The 25026-nt window shown below is 43.0% G+C and overlaps 1 protein-coding gene across 5 annotated transcripts in view; it reads left to right on the plus strand.

Annotated features, from left to right (window-relative positions):
• The window catches only part of DENND1B (DENN domain containing 1B), a 270360-nt gene that overhangs the window by 101385 nt on the left and 143949 nt on the right, over nt 1-25026 (plus strand). For 3 of the 5 annotated variants that reach the window (XM_069737357.1, XM_069737359.1, XM_069737360.1), the window contains exons 6-10: nt 1879-1948; nt 4631-4711; nt 6178-6237; nt 10326-10379; nt 24845-24955. In XM_069737357.1, coding sequence (XP_069593458.1) covers nt 1879-1948; nt 4631-4711; nt 6178-6237; nt 10326-10379; nt 24845-24955 — 376 coding nt within the window. The remainder of the gene's footprint in view (nt 1-1878; nt 1949-4630; nt 4712-6177; nt 6238-10325; nt 10380-24844; nt 24956-25026) is intronic. The other 2 variants (XM_069737361.1, XM_069737358.1) reach the window with 1 other exon arrangement.

Below are 25026 nucleotides of genomic sequence, written 5' to 3' on the forward strand. Positions count from 1 at the left end.
CTTGGCACAATCAGTTGGCAGTTTTGGTGGCAAAAGTCTAGAAGATCTTAAATTGGGAGGTCAGCTACCTGTACAAGCGCCAATCAGTGATCTAAGGCTACGTTCACATTTGCGTTGTTGGGCGCAGCGTCGTCGACGCAACCCACAACGCATATACACAACGCTGCGTTTTTTGACGCATGCGTTGACATAAAATAGTAATGTTCATGAATTTTGGCGCAGGGAAAACGCTGCAAGTAGCGTCGTCCGCGCCCTGTCTGGTCCGTCAAATTGATGCATGCGTCGTAAAACGCCACACAACGCATACCGGCGCATGTCCATGTGCCCCCATGTTAAAGATAGGGGCGCATGACGCATGCGTCGGTATGCGTCGACGACGCTGCGCCCAACAACGCAAATGTGAACGTAGCCTTAGAAATCACAATGTGCAGTTTTCTATGACGCCATCGTCATGCATGTGTAAATTGTAGGGGATGAACGATCGGCGACGTGCAGTTTGTCATATTGTCAGCACGACATCCCCCTTTACATGTGGAAATGTGCTGCCCTTAATGGATGATTCTTCTGCCTGCTTCGAAAATGCGTTCATTCAACAGTTGTTGGGCATGTGTGCTTGGGCACTGATTGGGAACAACCATTCCTATGACTAGCAGAATGCACAATCATTAGCTTATATAAAAGTGCCTTACCTCCTGGACTCAAAATTGTACATTAGCCTTGGGGCCTACGTCAGGAGCTGACGTTTTTAAAAATATAAAAAAGCTTACAAAAAATATTAAAATTTTAATCACCCACTTTTTCAACCAATTAAAAATAAAGTAAAAAAATAATAAAAATCTAAAAATACTTGGAATTGCCGCATCTCTAAAGTTTAGTTTATCAAAATTCAAAATTACGTAACCAATACTGTAAATGCCTTAAAGAATACAATCAGAATTCCAGAATTGTGCTTTTTCGGTTACAACATCTCCCATAAAAAAAATACATAAAAAAGCAATCAAACCGTCGTTTGTACCAAACATTTTTTTTTTTATAAACCTCATCACTTTTTTCACTGCTTAAATTATTATTATTTTTTGTTAGCAAGTGTGGTATGACCGTAATCGTTCTGTCATGGAGAATCAATTTTCCAATATTTTTTTCCCGTACAATGAATAGCATAAAACAACCTGATTGTGGACACCTTGGCTTTTACGCTCTTTAGGTTAAGGTAGTGTCATCCAAGTAGCCCATGTTAATTACATGTACTACTACGGTACTTATTTGCTTATTGTTGGGTATTTGCTAATGTGTTGTATCCTTGGTTCTCTCTAGTTCAAGGATATTGAAGACTACAGATAATTGTGGACCATTTGTGGGGTGTTGTTGTATGGAGCACATGGTCTATATTGTGCACGACATCCATATACCCCTACTCTATAAATATTAGCTAGGACAGGCAGACGTTTCTATGGCACTCTTCTAGTCCTCTCTGTGACATCTTACTCCACCATGGATGCCGTCTTCAGCTTGTGCGTCTCACATTGTAATGACCCCGATGGCTGCACCTCGGGGGAGTGTGGTCAGCCAGGCAGGACATTGACCTGTCTGGTGTGGTACCGCTGGGTATCACTCTGCAGCAGGGCCATAAATCTGCCACCCCGAGGAGCGAGCTGCCCACACAGGGGACTTGCTATTTTTCATTAGACAGTGGAGAATAATATTCATGCAGTAATATGATAAATGAGCGCTCTGCGGTGAGCAGCACAATGTCTTCTCCGGAAAATAAATCAACAACTGTCTTCGTTCTGGGACTGCTTGGACTTGTGTCTCTGTATGTAAATATGTGGATTTACCATCTTCTCCGTATGTAGCGGTGATCATGTTCTCTTCCCACAGTTATCTGCCCTGGTTTGAAGTCTACTACAAGCTGTTAAACACATTGGCCGACTATTTGGTTAAGGAGCAGGTAACGGACTGTCGCTGCCATCACTGTGACTTGTCACCTACTGTTCTAGTTAATAGGATAATGCAGGCTGTAAGATTTCTCTATCCATGTATCACACACTGCACCGATTCCCATGTATTCTCCAATTCTCCAACATTTCTTATAAGTTTTTTAGGCAAACTAACCACTTTAATGGAGATCTCCTTTCCTTAAATTCTATGCAAAATATCCTATCAATGCTGCCATGGTGGACACTTAGTTCTTTTCCACAAGTTACATTTTTGATGCATTTTTTCCGCAAAAATGTGTTTTACTGTGCCAACAAAGTGAATGAGATTTGTGAACATGTTGCTTATTTTTTCCTTGCAGATTTCAATTCTTTCAGTGTTTCTCCATTGTTTTTCACCCATTCAAATAAATGAGAAAAAAACTCATATTTTTGCAGAGCGTTTTTCCTGTCAGCACTCAGTATTTGCAGCATTTTTGTTTTGTTTTAGCTTGACTCATTTTTGCGTTCATTTTTGTTTTGTCTTTTGTTTTGTTTTTCCCCCCATTTTCTTAGATGGGTGAAAAATGCTGCTAAAAAAACACTGAAAGAATTGGCCAGGTCCAAATTTAGAAAAAAACGCTTTGGTGCTTTCAATCTGCAAGGAAAAAATAAACAGCACCTGCATGAGTTTTCAAAAATCTCATTCACTTTTCTGTTACTGTAAAATGCTGTTATTTTTGGGGGAGAAAAAAACACAGCAAAAAAAGCAGTGTGTGAACAAGCCAGTAGGCATATTTGCTAACACATGGGTGCCGGCCGAACGTGAGTGAGGTATTGCAGGAAATCAGAGAAATGGAAAGAAAAACAAACAATAATGTGCTTTTGGCATAGAAGCCACACTCCATTTCACCTATACAATAACAGCCTTATTGTGAAAAATGTTTGCATAGTATTTACCAATTACATTCATAGAAAGTACATTTTTATTACATTTTGACAACATATTTCTAAATTACAGGCACAAGCAGTAACCCCAGCCTCGTGCGCACACCCCAAACCAACAGTGTGATTATGTAGCGACCTTATAGTCACATATATATATATATATATATATATATATATAATCACATAACCAGATGATCTAATATTTGTCCTGCTGTGTTCTTAAAGTCTATACCAAAACTGTCGTGAGCATATAATAATAATAATAATAATCTTTATTTTTATATAGCACATTATCATCACTGTCCCCGATAGGGCTCACAATCTAAATTCCCTATCAGCATGTCTTTAGAATGTGGGAGGAAACCGGAGTGCCCGGAGGAAACCCACGCAAACACGGAGAGAACATACAAACTCTTTGCAGATGTTGTCCTTGGTGGGGTTCGAACTCCAGCGCTGCAAGGCTGCTGTGCTAACCACTGCGCCACCGTGCCGCCTATATAAAGATCACATGTGGAGACGCACTATAAGATAATCAAATACCAACAAAAGAGCAAAAGAAGTGCTTAGAAGTCTCATAAAACATACATTTTATTGAAAATATTAAAACCATACAAAGAGAATAAAAATTAAAATAAATACAGAGTATCCACGGTACGGCCACAAATATACATAATGTGAAAAAAAATGTCCTGGATGAACAGGAACAACCGTATTAACCTGAATCCTTACTGTTTACCAAGAAAATGGAATTCACAAAGGAGAAAGACAAAAAAGCAAGCACAGTACTTGCATCAAGGGATGCACCCTAATAGGGCTGTGTATTGTGTGGTTACCCAGCCCCATCGCGCGTTTCAGCCAGGGTAACCGATCCTAACATCCATACAGACTAATTCAGCATTTTCTATTTATGTCACTCATTCGTTAAAAAAAGACAAAGGGAATCCGTCAGCATTTTTTTGCTACCTCATCTGAGAGCAGCATGATGTAGAGATAGAGAAGCTGAATCCATTGATGTATCACTTAAATTGCTGGGTGCAGCCATTCTGAGCTTTTAGATTTAGCAATGCTGCAGAGCTGAGGAAGCTAACCCTGCCCACACCCCAGCTAACTCCGCCCACATCAGGCTCTCCATGTACAAAGTCCATAGACAGTGAGTAGCTTATCACAAGAGGGGGCGTTGCCAGACTAGTCCAGCACAGTTAATCTCTTAGTGCTAAATCCTTCACCGTTACTAAACAGCAGCACACACTTTGACAAGCGACACATCCCTGAATTCTGTGTCCCAGCATCTATCGCCTGCTGTCTTCAGATTACATAGCAAAAACCTGCTGACAAATTCATTTTAAAAAGTGGCACAAAATGGATAGAGAATAAGGCACAACTACAAAGGACTAATACTAAAGCCACCTTAAAGGAGCTAATTGGTCCAGAAAATATCAACTGTGGCCATATTGTCCAAATTCAGAGACTTTAGAGTCATACATTAAGACATAAAGATCCCTGTGCTTGTGTCTTATTCCAAATGTTTAAGTCCGGTTATCTAAGAAGCACGATCACTATGGACGACTTTGCAATATAATGCCTTTCAATCATTTTCTGAGAATACATTGGGGTTCACGTTGGGTTTTGCATAGAAGTAGTAGGGGATCGGCCTTCACATTGTTTTTTCCCCTTCTGACTTTGTCATATCATTATTTTTTCTATTAGGTTAACACTTGGAAATGTTGTGGGCTTTTACTAAAAGTGTCTTTTTTATTTTGTTAACGCAGGAAAATGATTTGAATGATATACTGAAGACTCTGCACAACCATCCTGTTCCCGAAGCGCACACTCCTGTTAGTCTGAACCTGGTAAGACCCTTCAGCTCCTCACTCGTCTTCATTAACGTTTAGTAACAGATTTCCATCAGAACGTAATACTGTATGAATGATCTGTCACTCCTTATATAAAATGTATAGAACAGAGAGCACAAGTAATCTGTGAAGTCTGGTCTGTAAGGCCCTGCTGTTTCCGCAGAGAGTTAGTGGTTTCCACCCAAGTGCCCCAAACTACGGGAATCCGAGAAATCCCCAACAGCCACAGGCTGCAATGACATGAACGGACTTCATATTGACGCCATTTGTGCATTTTCCTGAAAGTGTCCATCCATTCAGACTAGCTCAGGTGCACAGCAGTCCTCATGTACAGCAGACCTCGTGTACAGCAGACCTCGTGTTTGTGCTTATCTGAACAGACGGACACTAGTTCTCTCTATAATGTTAGGCTCTTTAGTAATATCCCTCTGCATTGTTGCACTGAATTAGGTGTGTTCAGTGTTATAGGGAATCTGTCAGCATCTGAAGACAGCAGGAGATAGAGCCTGAAACCCAGATTTCAGGGATGTGTCACAGTGCTTAATGTTGTTTACTAAGAGATTAACATTGCTTGACTACATTAGTCTGGGAACGCCCCCTCCTGTGATAGCAGCTCACTGTCTATAGACATTATACACAGAGAGCCTGGTGTGGGGGTGGGGTTAGCTGAGATGTGGGCGGGGTTAGGTTTCTCAGCTCTGCTACATTGTAAATCTAAAAGCTCTGATTGTGTCAGAACAGCTGCACCCAGTAATCTAAGTGATACATCGTTGGATTCTGCTTCTTTTTGCCTACATCAGGCTGCTCTCAGATGAGGTAGCAAAAACCTGCTGACAGATTCCCTTGTATATGAGTACTATGATTTTGGCAGGACTGATTACTGATCCTATACAGTATCTAGATTTGTACAACTTTGTATCCATCACACACACAGGTTTCTGCAGTCAAAAAATATAAAATGAAGCATTTTGACACGAGTGAACCGAATCTCAGGACCCACTTTGGTAGCCATATCAGTATCCTGTGGCCGCTGGACTGGAACTCCTCTTACCTGCTGGCGTGTCTGGCTCCCTGTCGGTTTTGTATCCTAGCACAATGCCATCATTGTGGCGTGACACACACATATGACATTGCCGCAGGCCGGCAAGTCAGACAAGAGCCGAGGATGCCGGCAGGGATCCTGTCCACCAGCCACAAAATACTGACGTGGTCTCTGGACCAAGGTCCTGTGAATTTATTCGCTCATCTCAGCTAGATCCTATTGAATGACAGCAAGCACAGATCCTGAAATCCGTCAGAAGATGATACATGAAGGATATAAAGTTACAATAAATATGAAATCGGAACACCTTTAATTCAGATTCATCATGTTTCCGCTGATAGATGTACATCTGTATATATATATAGTGGATTAGCCTCACAAATCAGAGAATTACTAATGGCTGCAATTTCTTATTTACAAGAACCCACTACAGTTTATATCACGTGAACCTCTTTTAAAAAATCAGCCCGCTCCTGAGTCGGTAAGTCACAGGTCAGGGTGAGTCTCCCTCTGTAGTAAAGAACTCGCTCAAATCCTAAAAATTGTGGTGCCAAATCTATCCCCTTCCTGCAGGCATTTACTGCTCTTCACTAAGCCACCCGTAATGTCGGAGAACTGCATTAATCCAATCATTTTGATGTGATCATGGTCTTTTTCTCTTTAGAATAGATTAAATTACTTTTGTTTTCCAATCACAATTATATTCCGGTAATTACTTCAGCTTTTTTTTATTTTACTCTTCTCCAATATCTCCTAATCTCTTATAGGAAATCTGGCCATGTGTGCATTCATACCGTTGGTAAAAAATTAGAAATATTAATTTTCTTGAGAATTTATCACATCAATTTAGAGGAAGCCGTTGATGTCAAACCAATGTGCCATTACTGACATCGGAGGTGTACATTCCGAAAGGTTTTCATCAAACCTGTGTTTTTGACTCTCTCCCCTCCTTTCACTCCTTTTATAAAAGCTTTTCTTTTCTGGGCTCTGGCAGGTTTGATCTCAATGATGGCACTGAGCCTCACGCTGCACTAAAGGTACCGTCACATTAAGCGACGCTCCAGCGATCTAGACAACGATGCCGATCGCTGCAGCGTCGCTGTGTGGTCGCTGGAGAGCTGTCACACAGACCGCTCTCCAGCGACTAACGATCCCGAAGTCCCCGGGTAACCAGGGTAAACATCGGGTTACTAAGCGCAGGGCCGCGCTTAGTAACCCGATGTTTACCCTGGTTACCATTGTAAAAGTAAAAAAAAAAAAAACACTACATACTTACATTCCTATCGCGTCCTCCGGCCTCAGCTTCCCTGCACTGTGTAAGCGCGCTTGCCGGAAAGCAGAGCGGTGACGTCACCGCTGTGCTTTGCTTTACAGCCGGCCGGCGCTGACACTAGGGGACGCAGGGAAGCTGACGCTGAGGAAAATGACAGGAATGTAAGTATGTAGTGTTTTTTTTTTACTTTTACATTGGTAACCAGGGTAAACATCGGGTTACTAAGCGCGGCCCTGCGCTTAGTTACCCGATGTTTACCCTGGTTACCAGTGAAGACATCGCTGGATCGGTGTCACACACGCCGATTCAGCGATGTCAGCGGGAGATCCAGCGACGAAATAAAGTTCTGGACTTTCCCCAGCGACCAACGATCTCCCAGCAGGGGCCTGATCGTTGGTCGCTGTCACACATAACGATTTTGTTAACGATATCGTTGCTGCGTCACAAAAAGCAACGATATCGTTAACGATATCGTTATGTGTGACGGTACCTTAAGTGATAATGTGGTGCAAGTAGAGAAAGAGGTTAAACAAAGGATCGGACATTTGCCTTCAAAGTTGCCTGATTCTTCTGGAGGTCCCTATGTATGGTTGGCCAATTTGGCTGACTTTCATCTTATGTAGATGGATTCCTTAAGTGGAGTAAGACCAGGCCATTGAACTCTCTAATTATCCATTTGTGAAAAATACCTACTTCAAAGTGGGAAGGATTTTTTTCCCCCTAATATAAGGCAAATTACCTTACCAAAATTTTTTGACCTTCATCTGGATCAAATGTAGAACTAAAGATTTGAACTTTTCTGATGTTCTGTTTCATTCTTTTTTTACTGGTACCTATGGGGTAAGGCCCCTTTCACACATCAGTTTTTTGCCATCAGTCACAATCCGTTGGCTCAACGGATCCGTCACAGATTGTGAAAGACTGATGCGACGGATTCGTTTTTTTGACGGATCTGACTAGTGGATCTGGCTAAATCGGAGCATGCTCAGTTAAAAAAACGGAATCCATCGCCGGATTCCGTCATTTGATGGTTCCGGCGCCCATAGGCTTCCATTTGAGCAAACGACGGACGGCGACACTGTCTGTTTTTTCGATGTACACAAAACGCTACTTTGTTCGTTGTCTCCAGCCACCGGACAAAATTTGATGGATACGGCAAACGACGGATGAAACGTGAGGCTATCCGTCGCTAATACAAGTTAATGAGAAAAAAAAAAACGGATCTGGCGGCATCAGTCGCCGGATCAGTCTTTTTCAAAATTCGACGGATTGTGACTGATAGCAAAGAACTGATGTGTGAAAGGGGCCTAACATTTCTCCTAGTGGAGAGTGACAAGCCAGGCCTGGCATGTCAGAGTGAGGAGACTTACATGCCATGCATGCTCCACAGAGAAACTAAATATGCAAATTGCCTCTTCAGAGAAAAGAGGAGTAGAATTCTAGCGCCACCTATTGGAAGTAACAATCCTAACAGTCAATGTCGACCCTTTAAGGAGCCTTACCATTTATACTAACTCATATTGCAAGGTTCGTTAAAGGGGCGACATTCTTTTTTTTACGAAACATGGCAGCAATTAAAGGGAGAAGAGAAATTTTCCCAGAGCGAATGTTAGGGAATATTCCCTGCTTTGGGATCCGTTCCAGAATTTTAGTTAGCAAAAGCAAGTGATCACCCAGCCATATTACATATGTTACTTTTGTACTTTTGTGGGACAATTTCCAAATTCCCTTTTCTATTTACCTATTTGGTTTAAAAGATATACTGACATAGTTATGGGAAAAATTTGCATGGAAGGCTTAATTTTAACAAAAAATTACAGGTTGGGAACGAGTCTTGGGATGAAAAAAAAATATGAATTTTATATATATGGGCCGGCTAGACGGGTGCATACAGTTCCCTTCCACTGTAATGTTTGTAAATGTCATTTAATGGTGCCCTTTGGCTGGAATAGTGCTGCCCGGTGTTCAGGAACAGTGGGAGTAGTTGTACTTCTTATGTGATAGATCGTTTCTTCACAATCTTTTTAGTCAGAACTAGAAATATTGTGATGTTTAATAGCGTTCACGTGAACTTTGCAAAATATATATTATATAAACCTATAAAACATGGCAGCAAGGCAAATGGACCACTTTAGTCAATAATGACCGCGATTGCAGTCAGAAAAGCTATATATGAACAAAAACCTACTAAATATAACTGCATGTGTTTTTTATTAGTCGTGATATAAAAATAAAATGAAAAAACAGGATAAAAAATAATGGATGACAACATTGAAACACGGTGCCCAACGAGGTACATAAAAAAATATCCAGAAAGGTAATAAATCTGCTTGTAGATCAAATAGAAAGTGTATGCGGCCCAATAAATAAGTGACATCACGGTAATACAAAATATAATGACCAATGTGAAGTAATAGTGTCTGCAAAATGATCCGAAAAGAAATTGGTATCGTTAGTATTCGCAGTCATGGTGCCCTTTTGAAGAAGCATTTAAAGGCACTGCAGCACAGGACACTATGTCCTACATTTCTTGTGGTCTCTCCTTTGATGTCTTTGGATATTTATCCGCCAGTATGATGACTTCTATGAATGTTCCTATATGTTCCTATCTCTCTCCCACCTATACGCTGCGGTCAGTGAGACTTGTGTACTATGCCTAATAACTAAGTCCGTCAGCTATTTACCACACATATGGGTATTAGCCGAACTTCTTTTGGGGTAATTTTCTAGACTCGATTTTTCCATATTGGTCATTATATAATATCTTACTGTGATGTCACATATTCATTGGGCCACAACACTTTCTGTTTGATCTACAAGCAGATTTATTGCCTTTGTAGATGCATTTTTTCTATGTTATGTGCCTCATTGGGCACCATTTTTGGACGTTGTCATTCACTACTTTTAATCATGTTTTTTATTGTATTGTTTATATCACGACTAATAAAAATTGCTTGATTTATGTGCAGTCATATCTTGTCATTTAATTAATTTTTTCCACAATATATTGTAGTTGACATGATGAGCCCCTGTTACTGTATGAAGAGCACACATTAGAGCCAGTCTCCTCTCCTAGTAATGACGTAGCATTTCCTGGACACTTTCTATCTTGATTACAGTAAATTGAAGGTGCTACTAACTTTCTATCATTAGATGCTGAAATCATTTTGTGTCCACATACCACAAAACAAATTAATCCCATTATTCCCCCTTCGTTGCACCAAATACCAGCTAAGATCCTTATTAAATCCTAATTAACCTGTGTTGTCTTTTCTCCGACCTTCCCTCCCGCCTAGCACTCGTTCTTCATTACTCCTGACGTAACCGGACTGCCGACAATCCCTGAAAGTGTATGTATCTAATTGGGTTTTAACCACTTGTCTGTTTTCCTTGAACAAGCCTGTTTACTTGTTAACTTAATCACTTTGCGCGTTCTGTTTTCTATTAAAGAGAGCATCGCCCATGTGTTGGAGAAAGACCTGCTGATAGCAATCCAATTATTGATGCTTATTCCAGCTTCAAAACTGTAGTCTATTTGGATAGCAATACAGCAAAATCTGTTTTATATGAGACAACTTTAACAAGAACTTTATTACGTCCATTGGTATTAAAAAGGTCCACGTTTTCAAGAACACCTTTTGAGCGTTGTGTCCCCCTCTGTACACTGCCAAGACTAGATTTTTGTTGTGCAATCTAAGCGCAGCATGATCTAAGGACGAAGACCCTTATTCCAGTAATATATTACTTGTTGGGCTGCTTGCTGTCATTTGGATACAATCACTATTTTCTCTGTTGCAAATCTAGCAGTTCTCTGAATGCTGAGCTCTGTATAACCCCGCCCCTACCAGTGATTGGCTGCTTTCTGTGTATATAGAATAGCAATTTGGACCTTTATTAGGTCTTGCATATAAAATCTGAAGATCAAATAAACTAAAACAATGGGGAAGAGAAACCAAGTGCCAATATGACCCTCACCAAACACAGAATGGGGAAAACAAATATATACAAAAAATGACAGTCACATTCCCCTATATAGAAATAGGGTAGACAAACCATCAAGGCTATTGGCAACCCTCAGTAACTGCAAGCAGTGGTGCTCATATATAGCCAATAAAGTAAAGTCTGTATGTATGACTTGGATCAAAGAGCTAAAATAACCCAAAGTACTTTCTTAATATGTCATGAGTATGCTCTATATTGATCCAATGCCGCTAGATATAGGTCCTGTATACTATATATAATGGTGATTATCTCATTAATATACCATTAATAACAGAGCACATCACCCAAAACAAACACGAAGGCTACAATGTGACCTAGAGCATGTACCAAGCTCATTCAAAGCGGCAATGACACATACACTGTGCGTCATATGTGACTGTCAGATAACATGGCAGCGTATAGGAGGCATGTGAGCAAAGAATGACCATGCAAAGTGTTTAGAAAACCAACATCAGAACAGGACCATGCTGCCCCATGAAACCGATCATGAGCATCCCTCTGTGTGTATCAATACACTTCTGGTTCTTATGGAGAAATAGCCTTTGTTGTCAGACACATTAGTGTCAATCTCCATATAGCTCAAAAAATGATGGATGGATCTCACCCAATGTTGGAGAGCCTGATCCTGACTCTCAACGGGTGAGACTGCCTCCGCTAGACCGTCGCGTCTCCTGACGCGTTTCGTCCAGATGGACTCATCAGGGGAGTATAAAGACCTGTAGCTGCTGCTTACCGAGCTCCCCGCTACTGTGCCATACAAATACTCCAAGCGTGTAAGCGCGCCCAGGAGACTCCGCCCATTTTGTTACGATGTTACAGGGGTTAAAATTCAGCAGTAATTTTACCAAAGAAATGTATAAATTGTGTTGTTTTTACAAACCCATTCGGTTTTAAAGTGGCTTGCGAGGCCTACATATGGGAAAGCATCCAAAGGTGATACCTTTTTTAAAACTATACTCGCAAGTTATTCAAAACAGCTGTAAGGAAATTTGTTAACTTTTCAAGTGCTGCACAAGATTTTACGCAAGTGGAATGAAAAATGTACATGTTTTACACCAAAATATTACTTTAGTCTCTAATGTTTAATTTTTACAACGGGTAATAGAAGAAAATGGACCCCACAATTTGTTACCCAACATCACGCGAATGTGGAAATATCCCATATGTGGTCAAAAATTGGGATTTGGGCACAGGGCTAAGCTTGGGAGAGAATTAGCACTATTTGATTGATGAGTCACAAGTCCCTGAGGTGTCAAAACATCAGAAACCCCACACAAGTATTTTGTAAGCTGAACGCCTGAAGAAATGTATCCATGGGTGTGGGGAGCATTTTGAACCATCACATGCTTCACAGAAGCTTGTAATGTTAGGACGTGGAAAACAAAAATTACGTTTTTCCCAGGGTGTAATAGAACAAAATGGATCCCACAATTTGTTACACAATTTCTCCCCAAAGCAGTGATATCCCATGTGTGACTGTACACTATTGTTTGAGGGGTTCGGCGCTCGGAAAGGAAAGGGCAACATTTGGCTTTTAGAATGCAGATTTCAATTCCGGGTAACTAGTTTATGTGCACTATTAGCAGGAGAGACCCTGAGTTTCCAGAAGAGCACAAATTTCCCACAAGCGGACAAATTTTGGAATTATCACCACTTAAGGTAAACCCAAAGAAGGAGCACCATTTGAGTTTTGGAATTCAAATTTTTCTAGATTAGTTTGCAGGTGCCCTTTGCTGATCCTCTAAGTCCAGAACAGCAGACAAACAAAACAAAGTGACCTCATGTTGGAAATTATAATTTTCAGTGAATTGATCTGTTATTTTGGTGTTTTCCAGATAAAAGCACGAAGTGAATGTTTCAGAGTGAAAATTGCAAATACGGCTTTATATAGTGCCCAATACATAGTTCCCAGCCTGTGCTTCGGGAGACACATACTGTGTAAATTAAGTGGTTTCTTCCTGCTACAGTAGTGGCATACACTATTGTGGTTTAGGCACACTGTGGAGGTTTAGAAGAGATTGGGAGGGGCATTTAGATTTAGCTTGACTTAATTTTAGTTTTTTAGGAGGTGGGGGTGTCATTTTTTCAGAGCCTTTGAGCTACCAATAAAGTCCCTTTCACACGTCCTTATATTTCCGGTACTGGAAAAGCTGTGTACGTGTGTATCATCCGTGTGTACGTGTGTGATGTCTGTGTGCCGCATCCGTGTGACACATACTGGAATAGAATGCATAAGAGAAAATGACATGTTTAGGTGTTAAAGATGTGCAAAGATAGAGACACTTAGGTATGAGGTAAATAAATAGACAGATATCTAATTAGTGTCTTGCGTGTGTATTTTTCTGTACTTGTTAATAAATAAGTAAATTGAAAAAAATGGCGTGTTGTCCCCCCATTTTTGATAACCAGCCAAGGTAAAGCAGACAGCTGCATTCTTATATTATTAGGCTGGGAAGGTACCCGATTATTGGACCCTTCTCAGCCTAAAAATACCAGCCTGCAGCAGCTTCCTCAAAATTGACACATCGCATGAGATGCACCAATTCTGGCGATTTGCCTGGATTTTCCCAATTGCCCTGGTGTGGTGGCAACTGGAGTGGGGTTGATGACACGAAATCACAGTTGCCATAAAGGCCTGGGATTAGTAATGGAGAGGTGTATATCAAATACCCCATTACTAACCCAATAATAAAAAAGAAAATCACACACATAAAAAAATCTTTATTTGAATAGAGACTATCCCACACTATCTCTTGTCCACCAATTTATTGGAAAAAAAAATCCCATCAAGGTCTGCTGTATTTTACCAAATCTGATTTAGTTTAGAAATGGATACCTGAATAACATAAAGAGACAGAAATAAAAACAAGAGGCACTCCCTCATTTACCAATGTACTTGATAAAATGTTCCCACGAAGTTCCAATGTAGTCTACGTTCCCCGAATCCTGCTCCGGCAACTGTGAATAGCAGTAAAGTGACCGTTATTCACAGGGATCGGGTACTGACTCAACGCTCATCAGAGCCACCATATCACGCTGCGCTCATCACATCTAATGTGATGCGCCAATTCTGGGGCTGCTGCAGCCTTGTGTTTTTAGGCTGGGAGGGGACCAATAATAATCAGGGACCTTCCTAGGCTGATAATATAAGCCCACAGCTGTCTGCTTTACCTTTGTTGGAGATCAAAAATAGGGGCGATTCCACTTGTTTTATTCTTCGTTCATTTATTTATTAGCTATATACAAGTACAGGAAACTACACATACAAAGCACTAATTATATTTCTCACCGATATCTATCTCTTTGCTCGTCTAGCTCCTAAACATCTGTCACTTCTATTCTGCATTCTATTCCGGCACGTGTCACACAGACGGCACGGAGATGACACACGGACACACTGAACACACGTACAGGTGTGCAGCCCCATAGATTATAATTGATCTGTGTGTGTCTCCAGTACGTGTGCAACGGGCCTAACATATAAGCCCCTATACTTCCGCTGACTGATGGCAGAACCGATTGGGGACTTGTTTTTTTGCAGGATCATAATTTTGTGGTACATAAAATTATTTGATCTCTAGATTCACATATAACCTTATGCTCGATGGTGAGCATTTACGTTGGGTTTTTCATCTAAATCACCAAAAAATGAGATTCCGATGAAACTCCCGACTAAAGACTTTGGACTCTGTCTGGCCTCTAGTCTGGTGACATCCCATATTTTTAGGCATGCACACAACTGTGGTCAACCACACTTTCGAACACTGAAAAGACACCTGAAAAGACAAATACTTCCATAGCAGAGACCAGAGGTAGTCCAAATTGACGCCATCTGCCTCGTTGACTTGAATGGTTCTGTTGAAGGTTTCACCTGAATCACACTTATTGGGAGATAACATAATATACGTGAATTAAGCCATATACTAATTTTTGGCAAGCAAAATGCACAAACAGTTCAAGTGTTTGTTTTTTACACCATGAACTTGCGGTGTTATTTTTTTATATATTTTTTTGTTGTTGTCATATTCTGAGAGCTATAGGTTTTTATTGTTTTTTTTGTGTGAGATGAGTTGAAGTTCTTATTAGTACTATATTAGGGTACATAACTTATAACTTATAACTTTTTTTTTTGTTTAATAATTTTCTGTGCATCACCATATGCTCAGAACTATAACTTTTTACATTTTCTGGTGACGGAGCCATGCCAAGGCTTGTTTTTGCAGGACAAGTTGATGTTTTCAGTGATAGCATTTTTTAATTTTTTTGCGTATGACTTTTTGTTCAAATTTTTCTGTCAGTATGCTGAAAAAGCTATATTTTTGTGTTTTTTTTATTTACACCTTACAATGTTTATCCAGAGGGATAGTTTTATAGTTTTGGTGATACTAATGATGTCAACTCTTTTGTTTGATTTTTTTTTTAGACAATGGCTGCACTTTTTTTACATTAATACTACGGTAACTCCAACTGTGGGACTTGAATCTTATTCTAACAAGTACCTTACAAAAGTGAACTTTGAATTGCCCCGCCACCCTCCCAAAAAAAGGCCAAACACCATAGAAAATACCGATAACTATAATCTAAAATGGCTACTTTATTAATTACCATAGTTACAGGATTCAAAAGTGGATCACCGTAGACATCATCCTGCAATAGAGGACAAAGTTGACAAATCTAAACTATGCATGGAAGTGACACACCAGTGTATCAACATAGATAAAGTAATGAGTGCACCACATAAAGCACATTTGTCAAGCTCTGACCCTGTATGGAGAACTATGTGGGGCCAATTATACAGTATGGAGCACTATGTGGGGTCATTATACTATATGGAGCACTATGTTGGACCATTATACTGTATAGAGCACTATTTGCGGCCCATTATTCTACTGTGTGGAGCACTATATGGGCCCACTGTACTGCATTGAGCACTATGTGGTGGCCATTGTACTGAATGGAGCACTGTGTTGGGCCATTATACTGTATGGAGGGCTATGTGGGGCCATTATACTGTATGGAGGACTATGTGGGGCCATTATACTGTATGGAAAGTAATGGATGGCCCCGTTATACTGTACGGAGCACAATGTGGAACCCATTATACTGTATGGAGGGCTGTATGTGGATTAGCATTACAGGTGGAGAATCATACTGTGCTGGGGTCACCATACTTAGGGTGATTGAGGGGGGGTACATAAGAGTCATCATACCATGCTTGTGGAAGAGTTAATTGTGGGGGGTATCTTACTGTGTCTGGGGGCACTTTTGTTTGTAGTATACTTTACCTGTATTATTCAAGATTTTTTATCCTTTGTTATTACATATTTAAATTAGGCCATTGGGCCATATGCTTTTTACTGCTCTTACATAACATATTATATTATTCCAATATTATATTGAGATCTTTTAATTAAAATGTACTTTGTTTGTGGTGCCACCCTTTTAAGTTTGTTTCCATATCAAAAAGTTTGTTATATTTGATGATATCGAAAAACTTTGTCAATTGTAGACCATTTTAAAACAAATATCAAGCTTGACCCTCTGTGTTTTTGACTTTGACATCTCTGACATAAAGGAAACAATATACTGATGGAAACAAAAAGCAGAGCAGCCAGCGTAATAGAAAAGATTGTAAGCTTGCGAGCAGGGCCTTCACTGCTACTGTAACTGTTGCATTGTGTGCTACTCTGTAATGTCTTCATGGTCTGTACTCGTACCTGCTTATTTGTATCCTGCTGCGGAATACATTGGTACTATAAATATTATTATTAATCCAAAGGTGATAGCCTGGTTACACATGTTTTTTTATACATATGTTTAATTCATTTGTGTGTAGTGGAACAACCCAAAGAAAAACAGAGAAAAGGCAATTTGGGCATTACTTCACTCAAACCCCCAAAAAAATTGTTGGCACCCTCAACTAAATATTTGGTTGCTCACCCTTCTGAATAAATAATGGCAGTCAACAAGCTTCTTACATCTTTCAATTGGAATTTTGCACCACTCTACTTTTGCAAACTGCTCCAGGTCTCTCATATTTAAAGGCACCTTCTCCCAACAGGAATTTTAAAGGGAACCTGTCAGCAGGATTGTGCACATTAATCTACAGACAGTGTCAGGTCGGTGCCATTATACTGATTAACGATACCTTGGTTGATGAAATACGTCTTGTGGTTATTTAATCTTTATTTTCAGTTTTGAGTTAATGATATGCTCATGCTCCGGGGCGGCTTGTGAGGGGTCTTCATGTGGTGCTCTCAATAGATATTCATGTGTATGGCTTCTGACAGGTCACTGTCAGCCATACATATGACCTGCTATAGACCTGCCCCCTAGTTTACACAATGAATATTCTATATATTGAAAAAATAAATACATCTTGGAGGAGGCTTTTTTTTTAATGATTTTATTTAAGGCACCAATTAATTAAATTATTGCACATTTTACAAGCGTATCATTAACTCAAAACTGAACATAAAGATTAAACAACCAAAAGATGGATTTAAGCAACCATGGTATAATTTTAATCAGTATAACAGCGCCAACCTGACACTGGCAGTAGGTTACTCAGCACAATCCTGCTGACAGGTTCCCTTTAAGATCTCTCCACAGGATGTGGGATGTACATGGGATGTAGATCCAGACTAATTTCTATCCATTTCTGGGTGCTTCTTGAGTATAATAATATATAATATAATAATAATAATAATAATAATAATAATAATATAATATTATTAATAATAATATTATTGTATTATTATTATTATTATTATTATATTATTTTATATTATATTATATTATTATATATTATTATTATTATTATTATAGATCCAGACTAATTTCTATCCATTTCTGGGTGCTTCTTGAGTACATTTGAAGTCAATGTACTGCTGGAATACCCATGACCTAGTATGCAAACTCAGCTTTCTGACACTGGGCACTAGATTGCGACCCAAAATACTTTGGTAATTTTCAGATGTCATGATGCCTTGCACACAATCAAAGCACCCAGTGCTAGAGGCAGCAAAGCAACCTAAAAAATCTTTGAATCTCCACCTTATTTGACTGTAGGTACTGTGTTCTTTTCTTTGCTGGGCTTATTCAGTTTTCAGCAAACAGTAGATTGATGTGCTTTACCAAAAAGCTCTGTCTTTGACTCATCTGTCCACAAGATGCTTTCCCAGAAGGATTTTAGCTTACTCACTTACATTTGACAAAGGAACATCAAGATCTCTGGAGATGGACTTGAGATTGTTGCTATTGTTCAACATTTTTTGTTTTGAAGTCCTCAGACAGTTCTCTCCTCTTCTGTTCTCCATGCTTAGTGTGGTACATACGAACACACGATGCAAAGACTGAGTCAATTTCTTCCATTTTTATCTGGTTTCAGGTGTGACTTCCATATTGTCCATACCTGTTACTTGACACAGGTGAGTTTGAACGGGCATCACATGCTTGAAACAAAGTTGTTTGGCCACAATTTTGGAAAGGTTGCAACAATTTTTTTCTAACCATATTTGGGGTTTTGTGTGAAATTATGTCCAATTTGCCTTTTGTTCTCTTTTTTTTCTGTTGTTCCAATACATACAAAGGAAATAAACGTGCATAACAAAACAAGTGTAATTGCAATAAGTTTCTGGAACAGTTTCAAGTCACACACCATGACTGTGTGTGTGTGTGTATATATTATATATATATATATATATATATATATATATCTATATATATATATATATATATAATTTCTCAAAAAAATAAAGGGAACACTAAAATCCCACATCCTAAATATCACTGAATGAAATATTCCAGTTGTAAATTTTTATTCATTACATAGTGGAATGTGTTGAGAACAATAAAACCTTAAAATGATCAAAGTACGGAGGTCTGGATTTGGAATGATACTCAAAATGAAAGTGGAACAGGAAGTTACAGGCTGATCCAACTTCAGTGGAAATGCCTCAAGACAAGGAAATGATGCTCAGTAATGTTGTCATGTGCTGCTACCATCTTGCGCCCCCTTCCTGTCATGAGCAGCCCCCATCCTGCACCCCCTTCCTGTCATGTGCAGCCCCCATCCTGCACCCTCTTCCTGTCATGTGCAGCCCCCATCCTGCGCCCTCATCCTTTTTTGTGCGCCTCCATCTTGTCATGTGCTACGCTTTTCCTGTGCCCTCATCCTGTCATGTGCTCCCATCCAGTGCCCCATCCTGGTATGTGCTAATCCAATTCTGCGCCCCATCCTGTCATGTGGTGCTCTCACCCTGCGTCCCCATCCTGTCATGTGGTGCTCTTATCCTGTGTCCCCATCCTGTCATGCTGCGCCTATCCTGCGCCCCCTTTCTGTCATGTGCTGCTCTCATCCTGCGCCCCATTCTGTAATGTGCTGCTTCCATGCTGCGCCCCCATTCTGTAATGTGCTGCTTCCATCCTGCGCCCCCATTCTGTAATGTGCTGCTCCCATTCTGCGCCCCATTCTTTCAACTCAATAGCATAAGGCAGCCCCCATAGGCAGACTCTGTAGTATAAGGCAGCACTCCACAGGCAGACTATAGTATAAGGCAGCACCCGATATGCAGACCCTGTAGTATATGGCAGCACCCCACTGGCAGACTCTAGTATAAGGCAGCACCCCCCACAGGCAGACTCTGTAGTATAAGGCAGCACCCCCTACAGGCAGACTCTAGTATAAGGCAGCACCCCCATCCCCACAGGCAGACCCTGTAGTATAAGGCAGCACCCCCCACAGGCACACTCTGTAGTATAAGGCTGCACCCCCATCCTCACAGGCAGACTCTGTAGTATAAGGCAGCACCCCCCCACAGGCAGACTCTGTAGTATAAGAAAGCACCCCCCACAGGCAGACCCTGTAGGCAGTACCTTCCCCACAGGCAGACTGTAGTATAAGGCAGCACCCCCCCCCCACAGGCAGACTCTAGTATGAGGCAGCACCCCCTACAGGCAGACTCTGTAGTATAAGGCAGCACCCCCTACAGGCAGACTCTGTAGTATAAGGCAGCACCCCCTACAGGCAGACTCTGTAGTATAAGGCAGCACCCCCATCCCCACAGGCAGACCCTGTAGTATAAGACAGCACCCCCCACAGGCAGACCCTGTAGTATAAGGCAGCATCCACCCCCACAGGCAGACTCTAGTATAAGGCAGCACCCCCACAGGCAGACCCTGTAGTGTAAGGCACCACTTCCCAGGCAGACTCTGTCGTTTAAGGCAGCACCCCCCACAGGCAGACTCTGTAGTATAAAGCAGCACCCCCATCCCAACAGGCAGACCCTGTAGTATAAGGCAGCACCCCCCACAGGCAGACACTGTAGTATAAGGCAGCACCCGCATTCCAACAGGCAGACCCTGTAGTATAAGGCAGCACTCCCCCACTGGCAGACTCTGTAGTATAAGGCAGCACCCCCCACAGGCAGACTTTAGTATAAGGCAGCACCCCCCCCCCACTGGCAGACTCTGTAGTATAAGGCAGCACCCCCCACAGGCAGACTCTGTAGTATAAGGCAGCACTCCCCCACATGCAGACTCTGTAGTATAAGGCAGCACCCCTCACAGGCAGACTCTGTAGTATAAGGCACCACCTCCCAGGCAGACCCTGTAGTATAAGGCAGCACCTCCCACAGGCCGACAGTGTAGTATAAGGAAGACATGCCCCCACAGGCAGACCCTGTAGTGTAAGGCAGCATCCACCCCCACATGCAGACTCTGTAGTATAAGGCACCACCCCCCACAGGCAGACCCTGTAGTATAAGGCAGGACCCCCACAGGCAGACTCTGCATTATAAGGCAGCACCCCCCACAGGCAGACTCTAGTATAAGGCAGCACCCCCCACAGGCAGACTCTAGTATAAAGCAGCACCCCCCACTGGCAGACTCTGTAGTGTAAGGCAGCACCCTAACCACAGGCAGACTCTGTAGTATAAGGCAGCACCCCCCACAGGCAGACTGTAGTATAAGGCAGCACCCCCATCCCAACAGGCAGACCCTGTAGTATAAGGCAACACCCCCCACAGGCAGACTCTGTAGTATAAGGCAGCACCCCCTCACAGGCAGACTCTAGTATAAGGCAGCCCCCCACTGGCAGACTCTGTAGTGTAAGGCAGCACCCTCCCCACAGGCAGACTCTGTAGTATAAAGCAGCGCCCCCCACAGGCAGACTCTGGTATAAGGCAGCACCCCCCACATGCAGACTCTGTAGTATAAGGCAGCACCCCCCTGACAGGCAGACTCTGTAGTATAAGGCACCACCCCCCAGGCAGACTCTGTAGAATAAGGCAGCACTCCCCCACAGGCAGACTCTGTAGTATAAGGCAGCCCCCCACAGGCAGACTGTAGTATAAGGCAGCACCCCCTCACAGGCAGCCCCCCCACAGGAAGACCCTGTAGCATAAGGCACCACCCCCCAGGCAGACTCTGTAGTATAAGGCAGCACCCCCCACAGGCAGATCCTGCAGTATAAGGCAGCACCCTCCCCACAGGCAGACTGTAGTATAAGGCAACACCCCCCCACAGGCAGACTCTGTAGTATAAGGCAGGACCCCCACAGGCAGACTCGAGTATGAGGCAGCACCCCCCACAGGCAGACTCTAGTATAAAGCAGCACCCCCCACTGGCAGACTCTGTAGTGTAAGGCAGCACCCTCCCCACAGGCAGACTCTGTAGTAGAAAGCAGCACCCCCCACAGGCAGACTCTGGTATAAGGCAGCACCCCCCCACAGGCAGACTCTGTAGTATAAGGCAGCACCCCCCGACAGGCAGACTCTGTAGTGTAAGGCACCACCCCCAGGCAGACTCTGTAGAATAAGGCACCACTCCCCCACAGGCAGACTCTGTAGTATAAGGCAGCCCCACCACAGGCAGACTGTAGTATAAGGCAGCACCGCCTCACAGGCAGACTCGAGTATAAGGCAGCCCCCCCACAGGAAGACCCTGTAGCATAAGGCACCCCACCCAGGCAGACTCTGTAGTATAAGGCAGCACCCCCCCACAGGCAAGCCCTGTAGTTTAAGGCAGCACCCCCCACAGGCAGACTCTGTAGTATAAGGCAGCATTCTCCCCAAATGCAGACTGTAGTATAAGGCAGCATCTCCGCACAGGCAGACTCTGTAATATAAGGCAGGACCCCCCACAGACAGACTCTGCATTATAAGGCAGAACCCCCTCACAGGCAGACTCTAGTATAAGGCAGCACCCCCCCACAGGCAGACTCTGTAGTATAAGACAGCATCCCCCACTGGCAGACTCTGTAGTATAAGGCAGCACCCTCCCCACAGGCAGACTCTAGTATAAGGCAGCACCCTCCCCACAGGCAGACTGTAGTATAAGGCAGCACCCCCCACAGGCAGACTCTGTAGTATAAGGCAGCACTCCCCCACAGGATGACCCTGTAGTATAAGGCACCACCCCCCAGGCAGACTCTGTAATATAAGGCAGCACCCCCCACAGGCAGACTCTGTAGTATAAGGCAGCACTCCCCCACAGGCAGACTCTGTAGTATAAGGCAGCACTCCCCCACAGGCAGACTCTGTAGTAAAAGGCAGCACCCCCCCACAGGAAGACCTTGTAGTATAAGACACCACCCCCCAGGCAGACTCTGTAGTATAAGGCAGCACCCCCCCCCCACACACACACACACAGGCAGACCCTGTAATATAAGGCAGCTCCCATAAAGAAAAACAATAAGTAAATACTCACCTCTCTTCTTCCTGGTTCCTGCGCTGCTCCCGCTCACCTCTGGACCACGGGCACAGGGCAGTGACGTCATTGCACCCCCTGTCAGTGTCGGCGTCGGTGACATCAGACGCTGACAGGAGGATGACGGGAGAAGGAGCGTAGAGCTCCTTCCCTCATCAATGCGGTCAGTTGCATCAGCTAGATGCCGATATAGCTGGCCCTGCGATGACAGGCGGGGGGATCACTGCTGACACTGCCCCCCCACCTGCTCAGGGGCCCATAGCGGCCGGGCGGCAGAGCAGGAGGATCGATTCTCCCTGCTCTGGCGCAGAATGTAACTGTCTCGGTGCGCTGTGCACGCTAATCTAGTTACAGTACCGTATCTCCGGGTGGGCCCCCTCTGAGCACCGGGCTCAGCCCTCTGCTCCCCCGGTAGCTACGCTACTGCCGGATGCGTAACTGTGGGGTCCAGACTGCGCAGGCGCATCACGCTTGCGCAATCTATAAAGGCTTCGGACAAAGTGACGCTCTTAGCATTATCTATATACATAATTGTCTAAGGGGTACTTCTGTCTGTCTGTCCTTCTGTCACGGATATTCATTGGTTGTGGCCTCTGTCTATCATGGAAATCCAAGTCGCTGATTGGTCGCCGAAAAACAGCCACGACCAATCAGCGACGGGCACAGTCCGGAAGAAAATGGCCGCTCCATACTCCCCGCAGTCAGTGGCCGGCGCCCGCTCCATACTCCCCGCTCTCTGCAGTCAGTGTTCCCAGCACTCCGCTCCCCGCAGTCAGTGTCCCCGGCGCTCCGCTCCCCGCAGTCAGTGTCCCCGGCGCTCCGCTGCTTACTCCCCGCAGTCAGTGTCCCCGGCGCCTGCTCCATACTCCCCTCCCGTCACCGCTAACACAGGGTTAATGCCGGCGGTAACGGACCGCGTTATGCCGCGGGTAACGCATTCCGTTGCCGCCGCTATTAGCCCTGTGTGTCCCCAACCTTTTACTATTGATGCTGCCTATGCGGCATCAATAGTAAAAAAAAGTAATGTTAAAAATAGTAAAAAAAAACAAAAAACTTGCTATACTCACCCTCCGTTGTCCGCTGAGGCGCTCGCGCCTGCCGCCATCTTCCTTTTCCAGCGATGCTTTGCGAAATTACCCAAAAGCGCTAAGTCATATGGGTAATTTCGCAAAGCATCCTGGGAATGCAAGATGGCGGCACAGCGCCATTGGATCCCAGGAGGCCGAGAGATGGAACGCTGAGGAGCAGCGACCAGAATGGTGAGTATGTTAAACTACAAGGGGCCCTCGGATAGTTGGGTGAGTATGCTTATTTTTTATTTTTTTAACCTGTGACATACGTGGCTCGGTAATATACTACGTAGCTGGCCAATATACTATGTCACTGGGCAATATACTACGTTGATCTGTGCTGTATACTACAAGGCTGGGCAATATACTACTTCGCTGTGCAATATACTACGTGGCTCTGTGCTGTATACTACGTGGCTCTGCTGTATACTACGTGGCTGGACAATATACTACGTCGCTGTGCTGTATACTACGTCGCTGTGCAATATACTACGTGGCTCTGTGCTGTATACTACGTGGCTGGCCAATACACTACGTCGCTGTGCAATATACTACGTGGCTCTGTACTGTATACTACGTGGCTGGGCAATATACTACGTAACTGGGCAATATACTACGTCGCTGGGCAATATACTACGTGGCTGGGCAATATACTACGTGGCTACGTGGACATGCATATTCTAGAATACCTGATGCGTTAGAATCGGGCCACCATCTAGTAATATATATATATATATATATATATATATATATATATATATAATTCGTGTGCATATGCATCTGTTAATATATACGCATGCACGTGTGTGTATTTTGGAAGAAACACAAACTAGTCATGTCCTCTTCTACTAAGATGGGGTACGCCCTGACACGTGTTTTGGCACTAGTTTTCATCCAGAGATTTGGAGACCAACAGAGTGTTAGTGTCCCTTGTCAATATACAAGTATTTATCAAGGTAGAATGCATAGCAACTTTTTTGACAAATGCATGTTCTAGAAAGTAACTATTACTTTACTACTTTTTCTGTGAACAGAGGAATCTTACGGAATATTTTGTTGCTGTGGATGTAAATAATATGCTTCAGATATATGCCAGCATGCTACACGAACGCAGAATTATCTTCACCTCAAGAAAACTAAGCACGGTGAGTCCAGATTTAACTACCGTAATTCAGTTAATGGCAATATTGCACTGTATAAGTCATGAAATTTTACT

Source organism: Ranitomeya imitator, chromosome 8 (assembly GCF_032444005.1).
Source record: "Ranitomeya imitator isolate aRanImi1 chromosome 8, aRanImi1.pri, whole genome shotgun sequence".
NCBI lineage: Eukaryota > Metazoa > Chordata > Amphibia > Anura > Dendrobatidae > Ranitomeya > Ranitomeya imitator.